The sequence below is a fragment of the Natrix helvetica genome (assembly GCF_964273705.1).
Source record: "Natrix helvetica genome assembly, chromosome: 5".
Lineage (NCBI taxonomy): Eukaryota > Metazoa > Chordata > Lepidosauria > Squamata > Natricidae > Natrix > Natrix helvetica.
This window is the reverse complement of record NC_138551.1, coordinates 88,846,064-88,865,341: the sequence shown is the minus strand read 5'-3', so window position 1 is coordinate 88,865,341 and position 19,278 is coordinate 88,846,064. Positions and strand designations below refer to the sequence as shown.

At 42.5% G+C, this 19,278-nt stretch overlaps 1 protein-coding gene across 2 annotated transcripts in view; it reads right to left on the bottom strand.

The window, feature by feature from the left end:
* Positions 1–2,278: 2,278 nt before the first annotated feature.
* Positions 2,279–19,278, bottom strand: part of SLC29A3 (solute carrier family 29 member 3) — a 63,325-nt gene continuing 46,325 nt past the window's right edge. For both annotated transcript variants that reach the window (XM_081953548.1, XM_081953547.1), the window contains exons 4-6: positions 12,081–12,307; positions 7,597–7,759; positions 2,279–4,732 (exon numbers count right to left, since the gene is read on the bottom strand). In XM_081953548.1, coding sequence (XP_081809674.1) covers positions 4,069–4,732; positions 7,597–7,759; positions 12,081–12,307 — 1,054 coding nt within the window. In that variant the 3' untranslated portion in view covers positions 2,279–4,068. The remainder of the gene's footprint in view (positions 4,733–7,596; positions 7,760–12,080; positions 12,308–19,278) is intronic.

Sequence of the window (19,278 nt, the reverse complement as noted above, 5' to 3'; positions counted from 1 at the left end):
ACGCTGCATCAACAGAGGGATAGAATCAAGATCACGTGAAGTGTTAACACCACTTTACAATGCCTTGGTAAGGCCACACTTGGAATACTGCATTCAGTTTTGGTCGCCACAATGTAAAAAAGATGTGGAGACTCTAGAAAGAGTGCAGAGAAGAGCAACAAAGATGATTATGGGACTGGAGACTAAAACATATGAAGAACGGTTGCAGGAACTGGGAATGTCCAGTTTAATGAAAAGAAGGACTAGGGGAGACATGATAGCAGTGTTCCAATATCTCAGGGGTTGCCACAAAGAAGAGGGAGTCAAACTATTCTCCAAGGCACCTGAGGGCAGAACAAGAAGCAATGGGTGGAAACTAATCAAGGAGAGAAGCAAATTAGAACTGAGTTCTAAGAACTGAGGAGAAACTTCCTGACAGTTAGAACAATTAAACAGTGGAACAGCTTGCCTCCAGAAGTTGTGAATGCCCCAACACTGGAAGTCTTTAAGAAGATGTTGGATAGCTATTTGTCTGAAACGGTATAATGTTTCCTGCCTAAGCAGGGGGTTGGACTAGAAGACCTCCAAGCTTCCTTCCAACTCTGCTATTGTTTTGTATTGTATTTCCTATTTGTACATTCTTTCATATATCTAATAAAATAAATAAATAAATAATAGGGGAAAAAACCAACAAGGCTACCAGTTTAAAATGTTTTCAATACTTGTTACCGTATATTACAACAAACACACCAATCCCCAGACTTACATTATATTGTACCGTGTTGTGGAATTAACCATTTTCCCCTAAAGATTAAATTTTGACCAGTGGGGTAGAAATACATTTCTAATGCAAGCTCCAAAATAGAAAAGAGATGAGTGCCTTTACAAACAAGCCAGACAATAGAATCTTACACAAAGCATCATTTACATCAGCTTTCCACACCGCATTGTCCTCCAGATGTACCAGGTCTACTGACCTTATAGGGAATTATGCAAGCTGCAAGTAATGGATTTGCAAACTTCACATATCTGGAAATATCTGGTTGTGCAAAGTCTAGACGAGGTGCTGGCAGGATGCCACTGAAACTATATTGTTCTTTTAGAGGTTGGATATGTAAAATCTGCATGGTTGAAATTCTCTGCAGACGAGTTTCAGGAAGAAAATGGGAGAGAAATTATAGATCACAACTACTGACCTGTATTAAAAATGATGCTTCACATTTTCCTCAATCTTCCACTGACTTCACACAAGCTGACTTCACACAAGGATATTGCCTGCATATATCATCAACTCTGATCAGCATAATCATTTCTATTTCCAGGCTAATACATGTTTCTAGATTTATTACACTGGCCATTATAGTACCAAATGGTGTTTTTTAAAACGCAGCCGGACTTCCTTTGTTTTTGCTTGAAGTCATTTGGCTTCTCAGCCTTCTTCAGTTCAGACAGAACTGAAGAAGCTTCTTGGATGAGAAGTGGAACATCTTCAAGGAAAAACAAAGAAAGTCCAGTTGCCTTTAAAAAAATCACCTTTGGGACAACCATGACTTGGGCCGGTTCGCCCGAACCGGTAGTAAAAAAATGCTACCGGTTCACCTGGACTGGTAGTAAAAAAATGCTACCGGTTCACCTGGACTGGTTGTAAAAAAATGCTACCGGTTCACCTGGACTGGTTGTAAAAAAATGATACCGGTTCACCTGGACTGGTTGCAAAAAAATGCTACCGGTTCACCTGGACTGGTTGCAAAAAAATGCTACCGGTTCACCTGGACTGGTTGCAAAAAAATGCTACCGGTTCACCTGGACTGGTTGCAAAAAAATGCTACCGGTTCACCTGGACTGGTTGCAAAAAAATGCTACCGGTTCACCTGGACTGGTTGCAAAAAAATGATACCGGTTCACCTGGACTGGTTGCAAAAAAATGCTACCGGTTCACCTGGACTGGTTGCAAAAAAATGATACCGGTTCACCTGGACTGGTTGCAAAAAAATGCTACCGGTTCACCTGGACTGGTTGCAAAAAAATGCTACCGGTTCACCTGGACTGGTTGCAAAAAAATGCTACCGGTTCACCTGGACTGGTTGCAAAAAAATGATACCGGTTCACCTGGACTGGTTGCAAAAAAATGCTACCGGTTCACCTGGACTGGTTGCAAAAAAATGCTACCGGTTCACCTGGACTGGTTGCAAAAAAATGATACCGGTTCACCTGGACTGGTTGCAAAAAAATGATACCGGTTCACCTGGACTGGTTGCAAAAAAATGCTACCGGTTCACCTGGACTGGTTGCAAAAAAATGCTACCGGTTCACCTGGACTGGTTGCAAAAAAATGCTACCGGTTTGGATGAACTGCTGTATGACAATCAGCTGTGCTGCGCGAATGATATTCGCTAGAAATGGCGTGGCACAGCTAATGGTCACACAGCTGGTTGTCGGAACTTTTTAAAAACTTTTTAAAGCATGAAAATGCTTTAAAAGTTTTTAAAAAGTTCCAACGAGCTGTTTGACCATCCGCTGTGCCGCACGATTTATATTCGCTGCTTTCTAGCGAATCTAAATTGTGCGGCACAGCTGTTCCTCCCCTCTCGCTGTTCTGCTTTCCTTTGCAGACTTAGAAAAGGCTTCTTAGCACCTGCGATGCACACTTCAGAGCATTTCACCCCTGTATTGGCCATTATACAAAGTGACTTTTTCTCTACACACAAATGTAATATTCGTCAGACATTACAATGCATGAAAAAGTGTATGTAGTGAAACCCAAAGAAAGTGCTTTTATTGCTTAATGCTTCCTCAAGAATGTAAAAATGAAATAAAGGAACTTAAGTTAGCTTTACTCCCAACTGGTCTGCAAATCCCTGAATGACCATGAGATGGCAGCAAAGAGACATAGAAAACACTAACACTCTGCTGTTTTCCAGGGGTCATTCAGATGTTCCCAATCCAGAACTGGTTGCCCTACTCAATGTAAAAATAACAGTTATTTTTAGCCCTAAATAAGTAAACACTAATAGATAAGTAGCAAATCTACTACCCAGTGCTCTAATTTGATTAAGTCACATTGTTTATAAAACATCTGGTCCTCTTTTCTGAATAGCAGAGATTCCCAACAGCCTGATTGCAAAATAGAAATGAATCTAACTACTACTGACATTAAAGAAGGAGTTCCTAATACTTTGACAACATGCTAGTGTTGTGGTCCAATGGCTGCAGGCTGTTGGGTTGCAAGGACCCATGTTTTCTCCAAAAAAGTTCAAGTGTCTTTGACGAACCAGAATAAGTTGATTTGTGGCATATTTACATATATGTATGTATATATGTGTGTGTATTGCATATACTTGCAACTCCTACCAATTTCATCCAGGATACATAGCTATAAGGGGAGAATGAATGCAAAATCCTGGTTGGTCCCATTTTAATCTATGTTTAACTTCATTTGGCACTCAAGCTTGTAATTTACCCTTGAAAAAATATGCACCAGAGATTTATTGGTTTAAGGGTACCTGTTCCTCAACCAAAACTGTTTCTCAACTACTCTTCATATGAAAAGCTTTTGGGAATCCTTCTTATTTGATCAGCATTTGTTATATATTTAAAATGTTTAACAGACACTGGATTACAGGCACATTTCTCTTAAGAAAGGTCATGTAAAACGTACACTGAAAGGTACAGTGAGTTATTGATCCCTTTGAAGAATTCTCCAAATGGACTTTTAATATTCTGAATAATTTAAAAGACGGATTTTAGTAGGAACACTGGAATCTAGAACGTAATTCCTTCATATCCATAGAAAAACACAAGAGCTTCCATGTTATAAACCTGCGAAGATACATGAGTCGTGTTGCTAAATGAAACAAAACCATTTGCTCCCCCCCCCCCCCCAAAAGTGAGACCTTCGATAATATTTTTGAATTTCACTTCTGCATTTTGTGGTGCGTTTCCAAGCTTTTTCTGCACAACCAAAGGCCACAACGCCTACCCTACTTCCTAAGAAATGGAATACTGCAGTGATAGGCCCGGATTCGCTCTGCCTTTTTCCACAATGTCCTTGTGGAAGTGAAGTTCCAGGAGTGGCTTGAAATCTCCCATCTATATGAGATGGACAACAAGAACCGAAAAGCCCGATCCTAGTGCTAATCCCACCTGCAGGAAGAGCATCATCAACACTCCTGCTGCCTCGGACAGTTCCTTCGGCGTGACTTTGGGACCATAAATCATCGATAAAGTACTCAGGTAGCCATTGCTGAGTCCTAGGAACACGACAAACACCATGGGATACACATCATGGGCAAAGACAACATTTGCAATGTGCACTCGAGGCTGAAAGTTGCACAACATGAAGACGGGGACGAACAAAGTTCTCAGCAGAATCATCGTCGGTAGCCACTTGCTTCGTGGTCCGGGAACCTGGACCCAGGCGGTGATCTGCCGCCCACACCAGTCCGCAAAATTGTACAGAAGGAAACTAGTGAGAGGTGTGAAGTATTTATCTGTCCATGGGCTCCCGGAGAATTTGTTCACCGACTCGATGCTGGACGAGACTGCAGGGAAAATGGTGATCGAGATGAAGTAGACGTAGAAGACACAGAAACCTAACATGCCAGTTTTCTTCAAGATGAGCCACAGAGGAGGGATTTTATCCCTGTAGTTTCTGTTTGGCAAGAGCTGGCTGGGATTCTCTGCTGCCATATCCTCCTCTTCCTCCAAGTAACTGCTGGGCAAAGCGTTTGGTGACAGCGTTGCAGTATAATACCTGAAAAAAAAAAAAAGGGGGGGGGGAGTCAGAGAAAAGCAAACCAACAGAAAATTGAAATCAAGATAGGAAAATTAGGAGATGGAAAGGAGCTGTCAGCCTCTTTGATGTTTGCTTGCTATCGGCTACGGGATAGGGGGAAATTGGCATTTGGGTGGGGAAGTGTGCTGGAGGAGATGGCCTGTATGAACGAAAAGGGAGGATTTTCACGCAAAAAATGGACTGTCATGTTTGAGGTTTGCTTTAATTTGGCTCCTCGGACCAAGCAGGAAACTTGATTCTACAGAAGCCTTGATGACGCTTCCTAAGTCTTTTCAAAATTAAAAAACTGTATTTTTTTTCATAGAGGAGGAGGGGAAAACCCTTCAACCCAGGGGTGAAATCTACTTACCGTTGCTACCGGTTTGCAAATGTGAGCGCACGCACTCACATGCATCAACTCTGTGCATGCATAGGACCTTCCCCGCATGCGCAGAGCATAAAAAAATGGACGTGATGACGTCCGGGTGGGTGGGCGAAGCCTGCTACCGAGCGGGCCTCCAAAGGTAAGTAGAACAGCGACGGGGGGGCGGGGGGAGGAATCCACTGTACTACGCGATTTAGATTAGTTAGAAAGCAGGAAATCCTGCTTTCCAGTTAATATAAATCACACGGCACAGCTGATCGTCAGAAATACCAGTTCACCCGAACCGGTAGCATTTCACCCCTGCTTCAACCTGTTACTTATTTAGGAAGAGACTACCCCAACATTAGGGAACTACTTTCACAGGATGTCCAAATTTAAAATTATATCTAAAGAATGCAACCTTGACAGATGCGTTGCATGGAAAATGTAATAATAATAATAATAATAATAATAATAATAATAATAATAATAATAATAATAATAATAATAATAATAATAACAACAACAACAACAACAACAATAATAATAATAATAATAATTTATTAGATTTCTAGACCGTCCCCTCTCCCCGGAGAAAATATTGAGAAAATATTGACCCTTTACCAAATTACAGGGGAGGTTTGACCAGTTCAGACAGAAATTCTGTCTAACCTAGGTGTGTGGGACATCAAATTAATGTCTTCTTGGGCAAACTGATTATGAATTTGGGGATAATCAAATTCAGCTCAGTTGCTCAATTGCGTAAAAGATGCTGGAAAACATGCCAGGACAGGCCTGAGAAAGAGGCCTTAAGAAAGAGCTGCCAACCATGTTACATTGCAAACAAATCGATAGCAACAAGGAGGATAATTTAAAAAGGAAAAAAAAGAGAAAAGTCATCCTTGAATCTCGCTCCAATCCTGGCACTTTATCTGCATCCTTTCTTTGGCAGCCTTGAAAAGTAGTTTTCCATTCTTTTCAACAGATTTTTTTCTCCCTGCCAACTTTCCAGTTCAACCCCACAGTTGTGGAAATATTTTATGGCCCTTTACCAAAATACTAACCGGAGCTAAATGTGTTTAGCTTCCAAGATCAGTTAAGGATGGTTAGGTTCTTCTCCTTGCTCAGAGAAGAAAGATAACAGCCAATCTATAAAAGCCAAATCCCAGTTCTAGAAGACCCGGACAGGCTGGGCTCCCGAGTTATAAGTCTGATGGCCACCCCAAACACAATTGACACTGAAACTGGGGTTCGTTTTATATTGACACTGTATCCATACCAGATTGTATGTTTGGGGGGTTTTTGGGCCAGGGAAGAAAAAGGAAGGAATACAACTTGTAATATATCATTGTTGTGCCCGGCTGGTAGCCAGCAGAGCGGGCAGCAAATTCGGAGAGTGAGTAGGTTGGGGAGGAACATGGGCCAGCCCTGGAATCTGGGGAAGGCTCTGACGAGGGCTCTGTGTCGGAAGCAGAGAGGGGGCCAGAGCCGTACGCCAGTTATCAGCTGCCTTCAGAGTCAGACATCAGAGAAGCAGATGAACAGCTGGAACCTGTTCCCAGTGTGCGCATGTGCAGAGTTGACAGACGAAAGGAACAGCTAAAGAACAGGGGTCGACTTGGGAGTAAGACCACAAGTGGACGATGAATGGCCCCTCCCAGAGGGAACAAAAGAGGAGCAAAAGGGGAGTGGAGTTTGCAGGAGATAATTAGTTTGCTTAATTGGTTTGTGACTCTCTGAGACTCCTTGCCAAGTTTTGCAGATATCGACCTGGCAGCTCTCCAAGCCAGATAAGGTCTGTGACTGTAAATCCTCCCTTGAGAGACTTTGCCGGCTGTGAATGTGCAGAATTCACAGTCAATTAATAAAAGGGGGTTTTGTCAGGACAAGGAGTTTGCTTCATGCTCTTGGGAAGCCTCGGTCAGAACAATGATGTATTTTCATTCCAAGATTGCATTGATCAGCCTGAAAAAAGAGAAACAGAAGCAGCAGAGGTACTGCCTAACACTTTCCCTAGCTATGATAAGAAGGGCTTTCATGAAAAGGGAGTCTTGTGACATCCAGAGCTAAGTATTTTAGAGCCCAATCTTTAAACATCTAGGCCAAGGGTGTTACACTCAAGGCCCGGGGGCCGGATCCAGCCCATGGGGTGCTTAGATCTGGGCTGTGGGGCTGCCCTGGAAATAGCAAAGCACCGGCCCGCAGTACCTCTGTATCGAAAATGGAGGTTGGGAGGGGCACCTGGCAGGAGGCCATCACAGCTGAAAACGGAGCTCAGGAGTCCATTTTCGCTGGAAGAGAGCTTGGGCCCCTACAGGCACCCCCAACATGAGTGACATCAAGCTGGCTATGCCTACCTTGGCCACACCCACCCCAGTTTCCTGAGATCAAACACAACCCTGATGCGGCCTTCAATGAAATTGAGCTCGACACCCCTGATCTAGGCTGATTATTGATTTAACTGGACAGTGGTTGTTACCTGGCGTATTCCAGCTTGGGAAGAATCAGATACATCCCAATGCACAAAACAATGAAGATGTCCCCTATCAGGAAGTAGGCCAGAGCACTGTTTGTGACTTCCGATGATGCTGCCAGATCCACCACTGATGCCAAGGCACTCACCGTTCCTCCCATGGCCTGACCTATGTAAGGAGGATACAAGCGGGATAGGGGGGTTGTGAGGAAGAAGAAGCACAAATATTAATGAAATAAGGTCCAGCCAATGCTGGGTTACTCAAAACCAGGGGTCAGCAACCCGTTGCTCTGGAGCCGCATGTGGCTCTTTCATCCCTCTGCTGCGGCTCCCTATCGCTCAAAATATGGGTCACAACCGCCAATGTGCGAAATCCGCCAGCACACGATTTATTGAGCTTTTCGACCCCCCATTAGGCCAACCATGAATAAATCCAAGAAAAGAAAAGTTTCAGAACAGAACCTTTAATTCAAATACATATGCTAGTTTTGTGGGCGCTCAGGAAATAGTCAGGCACAGGAAAGGTTTTGTGGCTCCCGGTGTTTTTTTTTCTGTGGGAAACGGGTCCAAATGGCTCTTTGAGTGTTTAAGGTTGCCGACCCCTGGTCAAAACGAACCATGTTGAATGAGAATCTGCTTGGCCGCCAAATCAAAGAAGATGAAATCGAGGAGCAAGAGACTGAAATGGAGCTAGAAACAATAATCCCGGTTTTGACCCTGGTTAGACATTTTGCCTTGAATTCTGAAGTTTTAATTTATTAGGCCCGTAATGAATTTGTGCCCTTTCTTTGGCTCTAATTATTATGCATGTATTCCCTTGTCACTCCATAAATGTGGATGTAAGGTCACTTTTGAGTTCAGACAGACTTCTTAATTCCTCATCAGCAAAGTGGCACATACACACATGTGCACAAATAAGACAGTTGTACAATTTGACTAATGAAAAACACACACACATCAGCTAATGTTGCTTTTAACCCAAGCAAACGTGTGTAGAAGGAACATCCAGACATGCTGATCAATGGAGACCGAGTGGAACAAGTGGAGTGGAGCAAGTGGCCAGTTTTACATTTCTGGGTCTTATCTTAAAAGAGGACCTGACCTGGGGCGTTCACATTGCAGCACTGGTCAAAAGGGCCCAGCAGAGAATATACTACTAGAGACTTCTCAGGAAACAACAACTCAATAAAAAACTGTTGACCTTCTACCGCAGCACTATAGAGAGTATTCTAACTTACTGCAACTGTGTATGGTTTGCCAATTGCACAGTGGCACATAGGACAGCGCTCCAGAGGGTCGTCATTGCCCAGAGGATCATTGGTTGCCCTCTCCCCTCTTTGGAAGAGCTTTATAGCTCCCACTGCCTTAAGAAAGTTCCAAAACATTCTTAAAGATCCATCTCATCCTGGGCATCCTTTTTTTTTTTTTGAACTATTACCATCTGGCAGACGGTACAGGATAATAAAAACAAGGACAAACAGGCTAAAAAACAGCTTCTATCCCAGGGCAATAACCATATTAAATTCTACGCTATAGTGCAGTATCGGGTTTTCAATTTCAATTATATAGAATGTAAAGGATGTATGTTTGTGTTTTTATTTTTATAATTGTAATGTACACTGAAGACGGCATTTAATTTCGTTGTACCATGTGCAATGACAATAAAGTAAACGAAACTAGAGGGATTAAATATATCAAAAGGTAAGAGGAGTTCATTTATCTATTACCAGAGTAAGGGAACTCCCTAGCGATAAAAAACAAGCTACTTTTGAATCCTGTGGGAATCACTTCTGAGAAGACTCAAAAAAACCACTTTCTGGAGAAATAAAAAGGCAACATTACTTTCAAAATCTTGAGATTACCAGCCATATTTGGATGACAAATTGTAAAGGAAAGTGATATAACCAAAAGTTCAAAATGTAAAAAAAATATGTTAACTTTAGCTCTTTGGATCAAATATATATGAACAGAGTTATCATTGCTTATGAGGCTGATCTTATGTCCTTTGACCTTCCATTTTTGTCAGAAAGATTGTTTAAGTACACAATGCAAAGGTTTATTACCACACCGTTTGATATCCATTTTATAGTCATAATAAAATAAATTTATGATAATGTATGGTTAAATGTTGGAAGGCTTCCAAAAAAGGCCTGTGGTGAAAATCTCCACCAGGGGTCAACCCTTAACTACATTTCTGCCACCCAGGTACAAAAGTAAAAATAAAATAAATCTCAGTATTGATTTTGGTCTCTCCCCTTTCTTCCCCCCCACGTTTTTTTTAAATTCTCAGATTGCATTCCCAGTGCCATCCATCCTTGATAAACCTCAAGGGGACTCATCATTCATACCTGCAAACTTGGAACTCATCAGTTATGGAGATGAGCGTTAATGTGAATATCAAGTAAGACAATGAAAAATGTCGGCTTTTTCCACCCCCACCTCAAAATATAAACAAACATGGAGCTGAATGCAAATGTTTTCTTTCAGTACAGGCAGTCCTTGATTAGGACAGGGGTGGGCTGCTGGGGGTTCACAGGGGTTCGGGAGAACCTCTAGCTAAGATTCTGTGCAGTTCGGAGAACCCCCAAATCCCCACTCCTGGCTGGCCCCGCCCACCCCTCCCCTCCCCTCTGAGGAGTCCCCAGCGGCCCTTTTTGGATGCAGGTAAGTGCAGGGCGCTCACAGAGGCTTGGGGAGGATGAAAAACAGGCCTAACAGAAGTTTTGGAAGGCCGGAAATTTTGTAAATCAAGAGATGGACGAGACGTGAGGCGGCTGAGGTAAGTTAACAGCGTTTATTCAGAACGGAAGCAACAATAACAACGGTAGTTAGCAAGAAAAAAAGCTTGTCCTGCTTGACAGCTATTTATACTCAGCTGTCAAGCAGGCACCCAATAGGAAGGCTTCTGGCAGCCCACACTCAGACAGCCGCGCCTTAGCCAATCAGGCGCGGCTTGGCTGTTGCCAGCTGTCAGTCGTAAGTCAAGGACCTGCGGCCAGCCGTAAGTCGAGGACTTCAGGGCCGGTCACAGGTCAAGGACTTAACAGGAAACGGGCCCGTTTCCAGCCTCCGGAGCCTTGGGAGGCCGTTTTCGCCCTCCTGGAGCCTCAAGGAAAGCCTCCAGAGCTCAGGGAGGGCAAAAACACCCCCCCGCCTCCTGTGGTGCAGGAGGCTGACTAGGCCACACCCATGGCCACGCCCACCCAGCAACCAGGCAGAGAACCCCTTGCTAAAAAATTTAAGCCCACCCCTGATTAGGACTGGCCTTTAGCGACTGTTCAAAGTTACACCCATCTCCCCCCAAAATACTTACTTAAAATTTTGGTGAATTCGTCCTTATGACCCACTGCAGGGACCCACCCTGCCGGGTCCCACACTTTCTTCCCCATCTCCAATCACTTATCTTTTACTGTAGGTCTCCTTCTGGAAGCTTTGGAGATCCTGCTGGGGAAGGAGACCAGGTCGCCATTCCTACTCCATGTGGATCAATCCAAGAAGTGGGCGTCATTTTTGGAGCAACCTGTTGTGGCCGTTCCGAAATTGCACCTGCTTCTGGGATGGTACCACACAGTCTACAGGGTACCTGTGGGTATCCGGTTAGCAGGCCCAAGGCCTATTTGCGACTCCAAGAAGGGAAGGGAGGAAAACAAGGTGCCTCAGGGGTGAAGGAGGTTTGGGGAAGTCCAGGGCAAGTGGGCCAGGGAGCACACAAGATCTCCCACGACCCCTCCAAAACCCTCAGGCACCTCATGCTTCACTTAACAACCACATTAAATTGGGGAGAGTGCATTAAGTGTGGAGATTACATGGGTGCCTCACTTAACAACCGCCATAATGGCAGGCTCCATTACAGCCATAAGTCAAGGACCACCCATACCCGTAAAAAAAAGTTAAACTACCCCAAAAGAAATGCCACAGAATGAGAGAATAAGAATAAAGAAAAGGGTGGCCTCTTAACATAAATTTTGGGGAGATCTGGGGCAAGTGGGCCAGGGAGTACACAAGACCTCCGAGAGCCCCCCCTCAAACCCTGAGGCACCGCATGCTCCACAACCACCACATTAAATTGGGGAGAGCAGGGATGGAGTGCATTAAGTGAGGCGATTACATGGGTGCCCCACTTAACAGCCGTCATAATGGCAGGCTCCATTACAGCCATAACTCAAGGACTATAGATATCCATAAAAAAAAAAGTTAAACCACCCCAAAATAAATGCCACAGAATGAGAGAATATGAATAAAGAAAAGGATGGCCTCTTAACATACATTTTATTTTCAACCTCCCCTTCAGGCTATTGCAAAAATCATCTAGGTTAAAAATGTGGTCGAGATCGAAATAATTGTCACACACAGACAAAACCTTCAGTACAAAGTCATGAGTCCGTGTTAACCCAACTATCACCACAGGACACAGTAGTAGAGGTATCTCACCAGCCTCCTAGAATAACAATAATCTGCTTAAGCATTTTTTTAAAAAAGAAAAAACAAACCTGAAATGAGCGCCTGAGAATTCCTCATGGGAAAGGATCCCGACAAGCCAAAGATGCTACTGATGAAGATGGTGGCAGCACTGCTGATGACGGCCACGCAGACAACGGTGATGATAAAAAACCACAGCGTCCACCCAGAAGTGTCCACTTTGACCAGCACTGTAATCACCAGAAAGACAACCAGCATGACAGCCAAAGAGGAGAGAATACGGACGTTGACAGAAACCCTGCAAAAGAAACAAATGAGTTGGTGAATGGTCTCTTAACAAGCATCCCCTAAGATCAGTGGTGAAATTCTAAAATTTTCCATACTGGTTCTGTGGGCGTGGCTTGGTGGGTGTGGCTTGGTGGTCATGTGACTGGGTGGGTGTGTCTTGGTGGTCATGTGACCGGGCGGGCAACAAGTAGGAACCTCACAGAGTCACAGAGAGCTCAAAAACAAACTATCACACTTTACACAAAAATAACACAAAAGCTACACTACTGACTCACACGCAGTGCAAAAGCAGCTGCATTTCACACAAAATGGACCCCGCAATAAGCAGGAACCTCACAGAGTCACGGAGAGCTCAAAAACAAGCTATCACACTTTACACAAAAATAACGCAAAAGCTAGTCGACTCACATACAATGCAAAAGCTTGACTTCACACAGACACAAAGGTTCCTACATTGCACAGCACAGCTGATTGTCACAGTTGATCATTGGAACCTTTTTTAAAACTTTTTTTAGCATTTTTTTACTAGGCAGTTTTAAAAGTTTTTTAAAAAGTTCTGACGATCCAGCTGTGCAACAATCAGCTGTGCCGCACAATCATCGGAACTTTTTAAAAAAAGTTTTAAAGCATTTTTTTACTACTGGTTCGGACAAACCGGTAGTATTTTTACTACATGTTCGGGCGAACTGGCCTGAACTGGTAGCATTTCACCCCTGCCTAAGACTCTCCCCAGTCCTGAGATTACATGTACACCTCAGCAAAAGGTCCTTTGCTTTGAAATGGCCAGGAGATAAATTAATGGATATGCACAGGTGTGAAAGAATTGGAGCATTGTAACCGAATAAGTGGCAAGCAGCTCTGACAAAGAAGCCCAACCAAAAATTGCTTGGTCAGAACGTGTCTTTTTTTCACTGAAGGCTTCTGTGCTATTCAGAAGCTTACAGGAGTATTACATTTTTAATTTTGTTACCCTGGGAAAGGCACAGGGTAGAAAGGACAGGGCTCTTGAATAAGGGTGAATATGGTAGGACAAAGAGGCTAAGAAATTAGATGCCGAGATAAACAGCACACAGATTTTCTCTTTCATGTGCTTAATTAAGAAATGCCAAATGACTGAATGCAGCCTTTGTACTGCAAATTAAATGTCCTTCTCTACAAATTAAAAATTATCAGCTTCTACATACGGGCGGCTCTTCCCGATGAAAATTTATCGGAACGCTTAAAAGGAAGTTACATAGCTAGGAAGAGGAAATCCCAGTTAGGAAGTCCTCAATGTAGACAGACCATCTTGAGCAGTAGTGTCCATAGTGAATCGGGCGTGGGGGGGGAGGGGAAACGGACAGGAGAAAAAGGAAAGAAATGAAAATGAAAGGAGAAGGATGATAGGAAGGAACAAAAAGACGAGCCCTGTCTGGAAAAATGTTTAGAATGGAGCTTTGGCGTATGTGGTTGATATCTATCAATGTGTTGTGGCCTACCAGCAGCCGGTGAAGCTGGCAGCAGATTCGGACAGTGAGGAGGTTGGGGAGGAACATAGACCAGTCCTGGAGTCTGGGGAAGGCTCTGATGAGGGCTCTGCATTGGAGGCAGAGATGGGGCCAGGGCCATCTGACAGTTATCAGCTGCCTTGAAAGTCAGAGATCAGTGGGGCAGAAGAACAGCTGGAGCCAGTTCCCAGTGTGCGCATGCACAGAGTTGACAGACAAAGGGAACAGTTAAAGAACAGGGGTCGACTTGAGAGTAAGGCCACAGGTGGACAATGAATGGCCCCTCCCAAAAGAAGTAAAAAAGGAGCGAAAGGGGAGTGGAGTTTGCAGGAGACAATTATTTCCCTTAATTGGTTCGTGACTCTCTGAGACTCCTTGCCAAGTTTTGCAGATATCGGCCTGTCAGCTCTCCAAGCCAGATAAGGTCTGTGACTGTAAATCCACCCTTGAAACACTTTGCTGGCTGTGAATGAGCAGAATTCACAGCCAATTAATAAAAGGGTTTTTTGTCAGGACAAAGAGTTTGCTTCATGCTCTTGGGAAGCCTTGGTGGACCGTGAATGGCCCCTCTCATAGGGAATAAAAGAGGAGTGACAGGGTAGGGGTGTTTGCAGGAGACAATTAGTTCGTTCCTGCATTCTTGCCAAGTATCTGAAAGATATCGGCCTGGCCATTCTCCAAGCCTGATAAAGGTCGGTAATTGTGAAATATCTTGAAAGACTGTGGGAGAGGAAAGACTTTGCTGGAGAGGAATTCACTGTATTTTAAATAAAAGGGGTTTATTGGGACGAGGACTCGGCTTTGTGCTGCTGGGGGAGCCTAGGTCAGAACACAATGTTTGGAGATGATCCTCGACTTGTTTGTTTAGTAACCACTAAAAGTTACAAAAAGCGACTTACGACTTAGTTTGAAGACTTACATGGTTGCAGCATCCATCCCCATGATCACATAGTCAAAATTTGGGCACCTGGCAACTGGAAGGTATTTATGGCAACTGCACTGTCCTGTGGTCATCATTTGTAACCTTCCCAGCTGGCTTCCAACAAGCAAAGTCAATGGGGGAAGCTAGATTCGTTTAACAACCATATAATTTACTTAACGCCTGCCGTGATTTGCTTAACAGCTGTGGCAAAGAAGGTCATAAAATGGGGCAAAACTCACTTAACAATGATGCCTTGCTTAGCAATGTGGCTCAATTGGAATCGTAAATTGAGGTCTATCTGTACTGGGCCAGAAATTAAAACTGATAAATTTTAAAATATTAATTTAGTTGACTTAATAGACCCCAGACCATACTTTGAGAACCGCTGGTTTGGAAGGTAAGGTTAAATTTTCAACAGTGCAAACAGAAAAGTACAGTAGATGTAAGGAAAAAGGATGTGCAAGACATTTGGATCAAAGCAAACACGTTATATAAAGTAACCCAGAAATGAGTGGAATGAAGCTAATGAGAAATATTTTAAAGAGTTGGGGGGGGATGATGGTGGCTGAATAAAATTCATATAATAATATATATCTTCCATTTGTTGAGGTACGGTGCAGCTAAATGCATCTAAAGAGAAAGAGATAGATGCACAGAACGTAATTTGACGTTATTTTTAAAAAAATTAAAATTCAATGTCATTTTTCAAAAAAAAAAAAACAGTTGAAAGAAAGAAAATGCAAAGCTATGTTGAAGAAAATATCAATTTCTTTGGGAGATGCATGAAGAGGCCTCCAGGAGAATGAATGTGATAAAAAGGAAAACTGATGAAAGTACTTGGGATGGGACTATTGGAAGGTATTTTCAGGGTTCCAAATAGCATCCAAAAGTAAATCAGTGTCCGAGGCAAAGGATTCCTCAAAGTTCCAATTTATTAAGAGAGCCATGTTGGCACATCTGGGAAAACCCGAATCTGAAAGCTTCTAGGTTTTCCCACCCAGTTGAAAGTTCAAGATCCTGCCCCTACACCCATCACAATCTTCCACTGCCACGCTGGCAGCTTCTATCCATCCAGGTCCGGCCAGGTGTAGAGACAAAGGATGACCTTGGCTTTCTAGAAAGAATTTTATTATGGTTACATATCACCCAACCCCGTATAATCCCCCCTCCCATTTTCCCACAATAGAAAATGCATAATAGAATAATAGAAAGTGTGGCAGGCCTAAAGTCCAAAAAGGAAAAAAAAGGTGGCTTGCAGGCCTGACAAGTGTATTGTGTGACAACTATAGTGATAAATAGAAGAATGAAACTGAAATAGATATCATTAATGTTGGTTGTTAAGTAATTAAGCTCCCCGTTAGAAGAGCGAGTATGCAGAGAAGCGTAATGAGGGTGATATGGAATAACACGCACAAACCAGCATACAGAGACACTGAATAGTATAAAATATAGTAGTTTACTATGTAGAAATATAGAGGTATTCAAAGTCCAGTTAACAGTCCAAGTCATACACGGTTCAGTAATTCAATTATCAAAATAGTTAGTCTAACACACAAAGTATAGCTAAACAGTAACAAATCACAATACCTCAGTATACACCGATCAGCTTCTAACAAAACAAAGAGCTAACAGGCATTCTGGCTCCCTCTTATGGCTGTTTGAGGTAACAAACCAATTACATCTCTTAAGCATTTAAAGTAACAGTAAAGTAATCATAGCTTATATACATTGCCAAGCCAAGCACAGGGTTACATCCCTAACATTGGCGTTCAGGAAAAACATAGTGAAAAGGAAGCCATCGATGTTTGAGAATGTTGAAAAATAGTAAGGGTGCAAAGTGTAGATGATGCGACTAGAGAGATGCTTAAAAGATGGAATTGTTTGATTACAGACTAGCTATGTGATGCTTTTAACACGTGTGAAGGTTGCATCTGTGTCTGATTGATGTAATAATGCTGTGACTGTTCCCCTGTACAAAGGTAAAGATAACAAGAGAGAATGCCAGAACTACAGGGAGGTTAGTTTGTTATAGGTACCTCAAAAGGGTTGGCAAAATTCTAACTGAAAGGCATATTAAATGTGAAGAATGATTGCCCATTAACCTATTCTCCACAGTAGCTGGAGGCAGGACAACAAGAAACAATGGATGGAAATTAAACAAGGAGAGAAGCAACCTAGAACTACAGAGAAATTTTGTAACAGTGGAGCAGTTTGCCTTCAGAAGTTGTGGCTGCTCCATTACTGGACATTTTTAAGAAGAGATTGAGGTGGTATAAACTAAGACTCCTGCCTTGGGCAGTGGGGTTGGACTAGAAGCTCTTCAAGGTCCCTTCCAGCCCTATGATTCTATGAAAGGGGAATAGATGTAATATATGTTATAAGCAATTACAAAAGAACCCATAACAAAAAAGCAGAAAAGCCCAGAGAAAAACTTATAACCCAAGTATTTCATGGCCACCAGATAATTAGCTATTTAAACAGGAAAGTTACTTTTTAATTTTTTTCTTATTTATTTAAATGGGAAAGTTGTAGTAACTTTTTAAAAATATTTCAGATTTATGTATTTAAACAGGAAAGTTTAACTTTGGAAAACTTTTCTTATTTATTTACACAGTAAGAAGTACTAGGTCCTTCAAGGGAGAGGGGCTGGGAAAGAGGAAAGGTAGAAAGTGACCAAGATCTTGCAGAGAAAAATTAACTTAGCCTTCAGAGATAAGGCTTTTACTTCAACATCTCCTTGTCAGGGTTCCAAGTAATACCCCTAATGAAAGAAGACTCCGAAACTTGAGTTTCCTCAAAGTTCCATTTTATCATAGATGTCATATTGGCAGATCTGGGAAAACCCAAATCCGAAAGCTTCCAGGTTTCCCCCACCCAAAAGAAAGTCCAAATCCCTGCCCAGCACCCACATGTCCGTCACATGGTCCAATCAAGCACCGTCTAAAACTGGAGATGCCTTCTAGTCAAATCATAGCAGCTGCAGGGCAAAGAGTCCTTGACTCTCTGAGAAAGGGATGTTATTTAGACTATATATCTCCCATACTCCATATAATCCCCCCTCCCGTTTTCCCACAGCATTGAATGTGGCAGGCCTGAAGGCCCAATTGAAAAGATGGCTTCCAGGCCTGATACTTGTTATGTTCAATACCTTTTCTCAAAGTTACTTTAAATGAGATATGCTTCATGCCACGAGGCTGCAAGGATTAGAAATGCTGCCTGCTTCATTTTCTGCAACCCAACAAGGCAGACACAGACGTCAGAAGATAATTACAACTGCAGAAAAAAACAATTACTGCCAACCTGCCTTCCATTGAGGTCCTGTATGCTGCACGAGTCAAAAAGAGGGCTGTGAAAATATTTACAGAATATTTATCCCTCACATCCTGGACATAGATTGTTTCAACTCCTACTCTCAAAACGATTCTATAGAGCACTGCAAACCAGAACAACTAGACACAAGAACAGTTTTTTCCTCAAATGCCATCATTCTGCTAAACAAATAATTCCCTCAACACTGTCAAACTATTTACTAAGTGTGCACTACTATTAATCTTTCATCATTCCTATCACCCATCTCCTTCCACTTATGACTATATGACTGTAACTTTGTTGCTTGTATCCTTACGATTTATATTGATATTGAATGTTTCCGGATTGCTTATTTGTGCCCTATGACTATCATTAAGTGCTGTACCTTATGATTCTTGACGAATGCATCTTGTCTTTTTATGTACACTGAGAGAATATTGCACCAAAGACAAATTCCTTGTGTGTCTAATCACACTTGGCCAATAAAGAATTCTATTCTATTCTATTCCTATTTTTATTTCTATTCTAAACTTTAGGACTTTTGACACACTCTAACTGTTTGAACAGATAGTTTTAAAGCAATTCAACAAAATGAATTATCCCTGGGCAAAAAGATATGCTGGTGGACACTTTCTTCCTCACCTTAATCCTGCAAAAACATTAGGCATCAGATCCAGTTCAGACCCATCGCCACATTTTAACCATCACAGAACTTCTTAAGAAGGACGGAGCATGGAGTAGTCATAAGTTAATCTCTGGAGGCAATCAAGCTGCAGGGAACCAATTTTCCCGGGAGTTTCCATAAATGCAAGCCAGACTCATGTGTATTTATGACGCTGGAAACTTAGCATAATAAAACACTTATTGATTATGGATGCGCCACTCAGCAGAATCAACAATGTGCCGAAGAGAAATGAATGCTATGTTTAAAATGTAGCGCATTAAGCATTATGGGTTTTGTGAAATGGATTCCCAAGCTAGGGAATATATATATAAGATGTTCAGGTCTCTGGATCAGCTTTACTCATGGAATTGTGGGGAGGCAGGTAATTTAATTCTCCTTTAAGGAATTCTACAGATAAGGATCATAACAGTATGGGGGCATTTTTGGCAGAGAATGCCATTTAAACCAATGAGAGCTTTCTCCAGTATTAATTCCTAGCAATTCAGCAAGTATACCATGACATTATTGTGTGTCTGTGTGTGTGCATAAAAATGTGTGTGTGTGTGTGTGCATAAAAATGTGTGTGTGTGTTCCAGCAT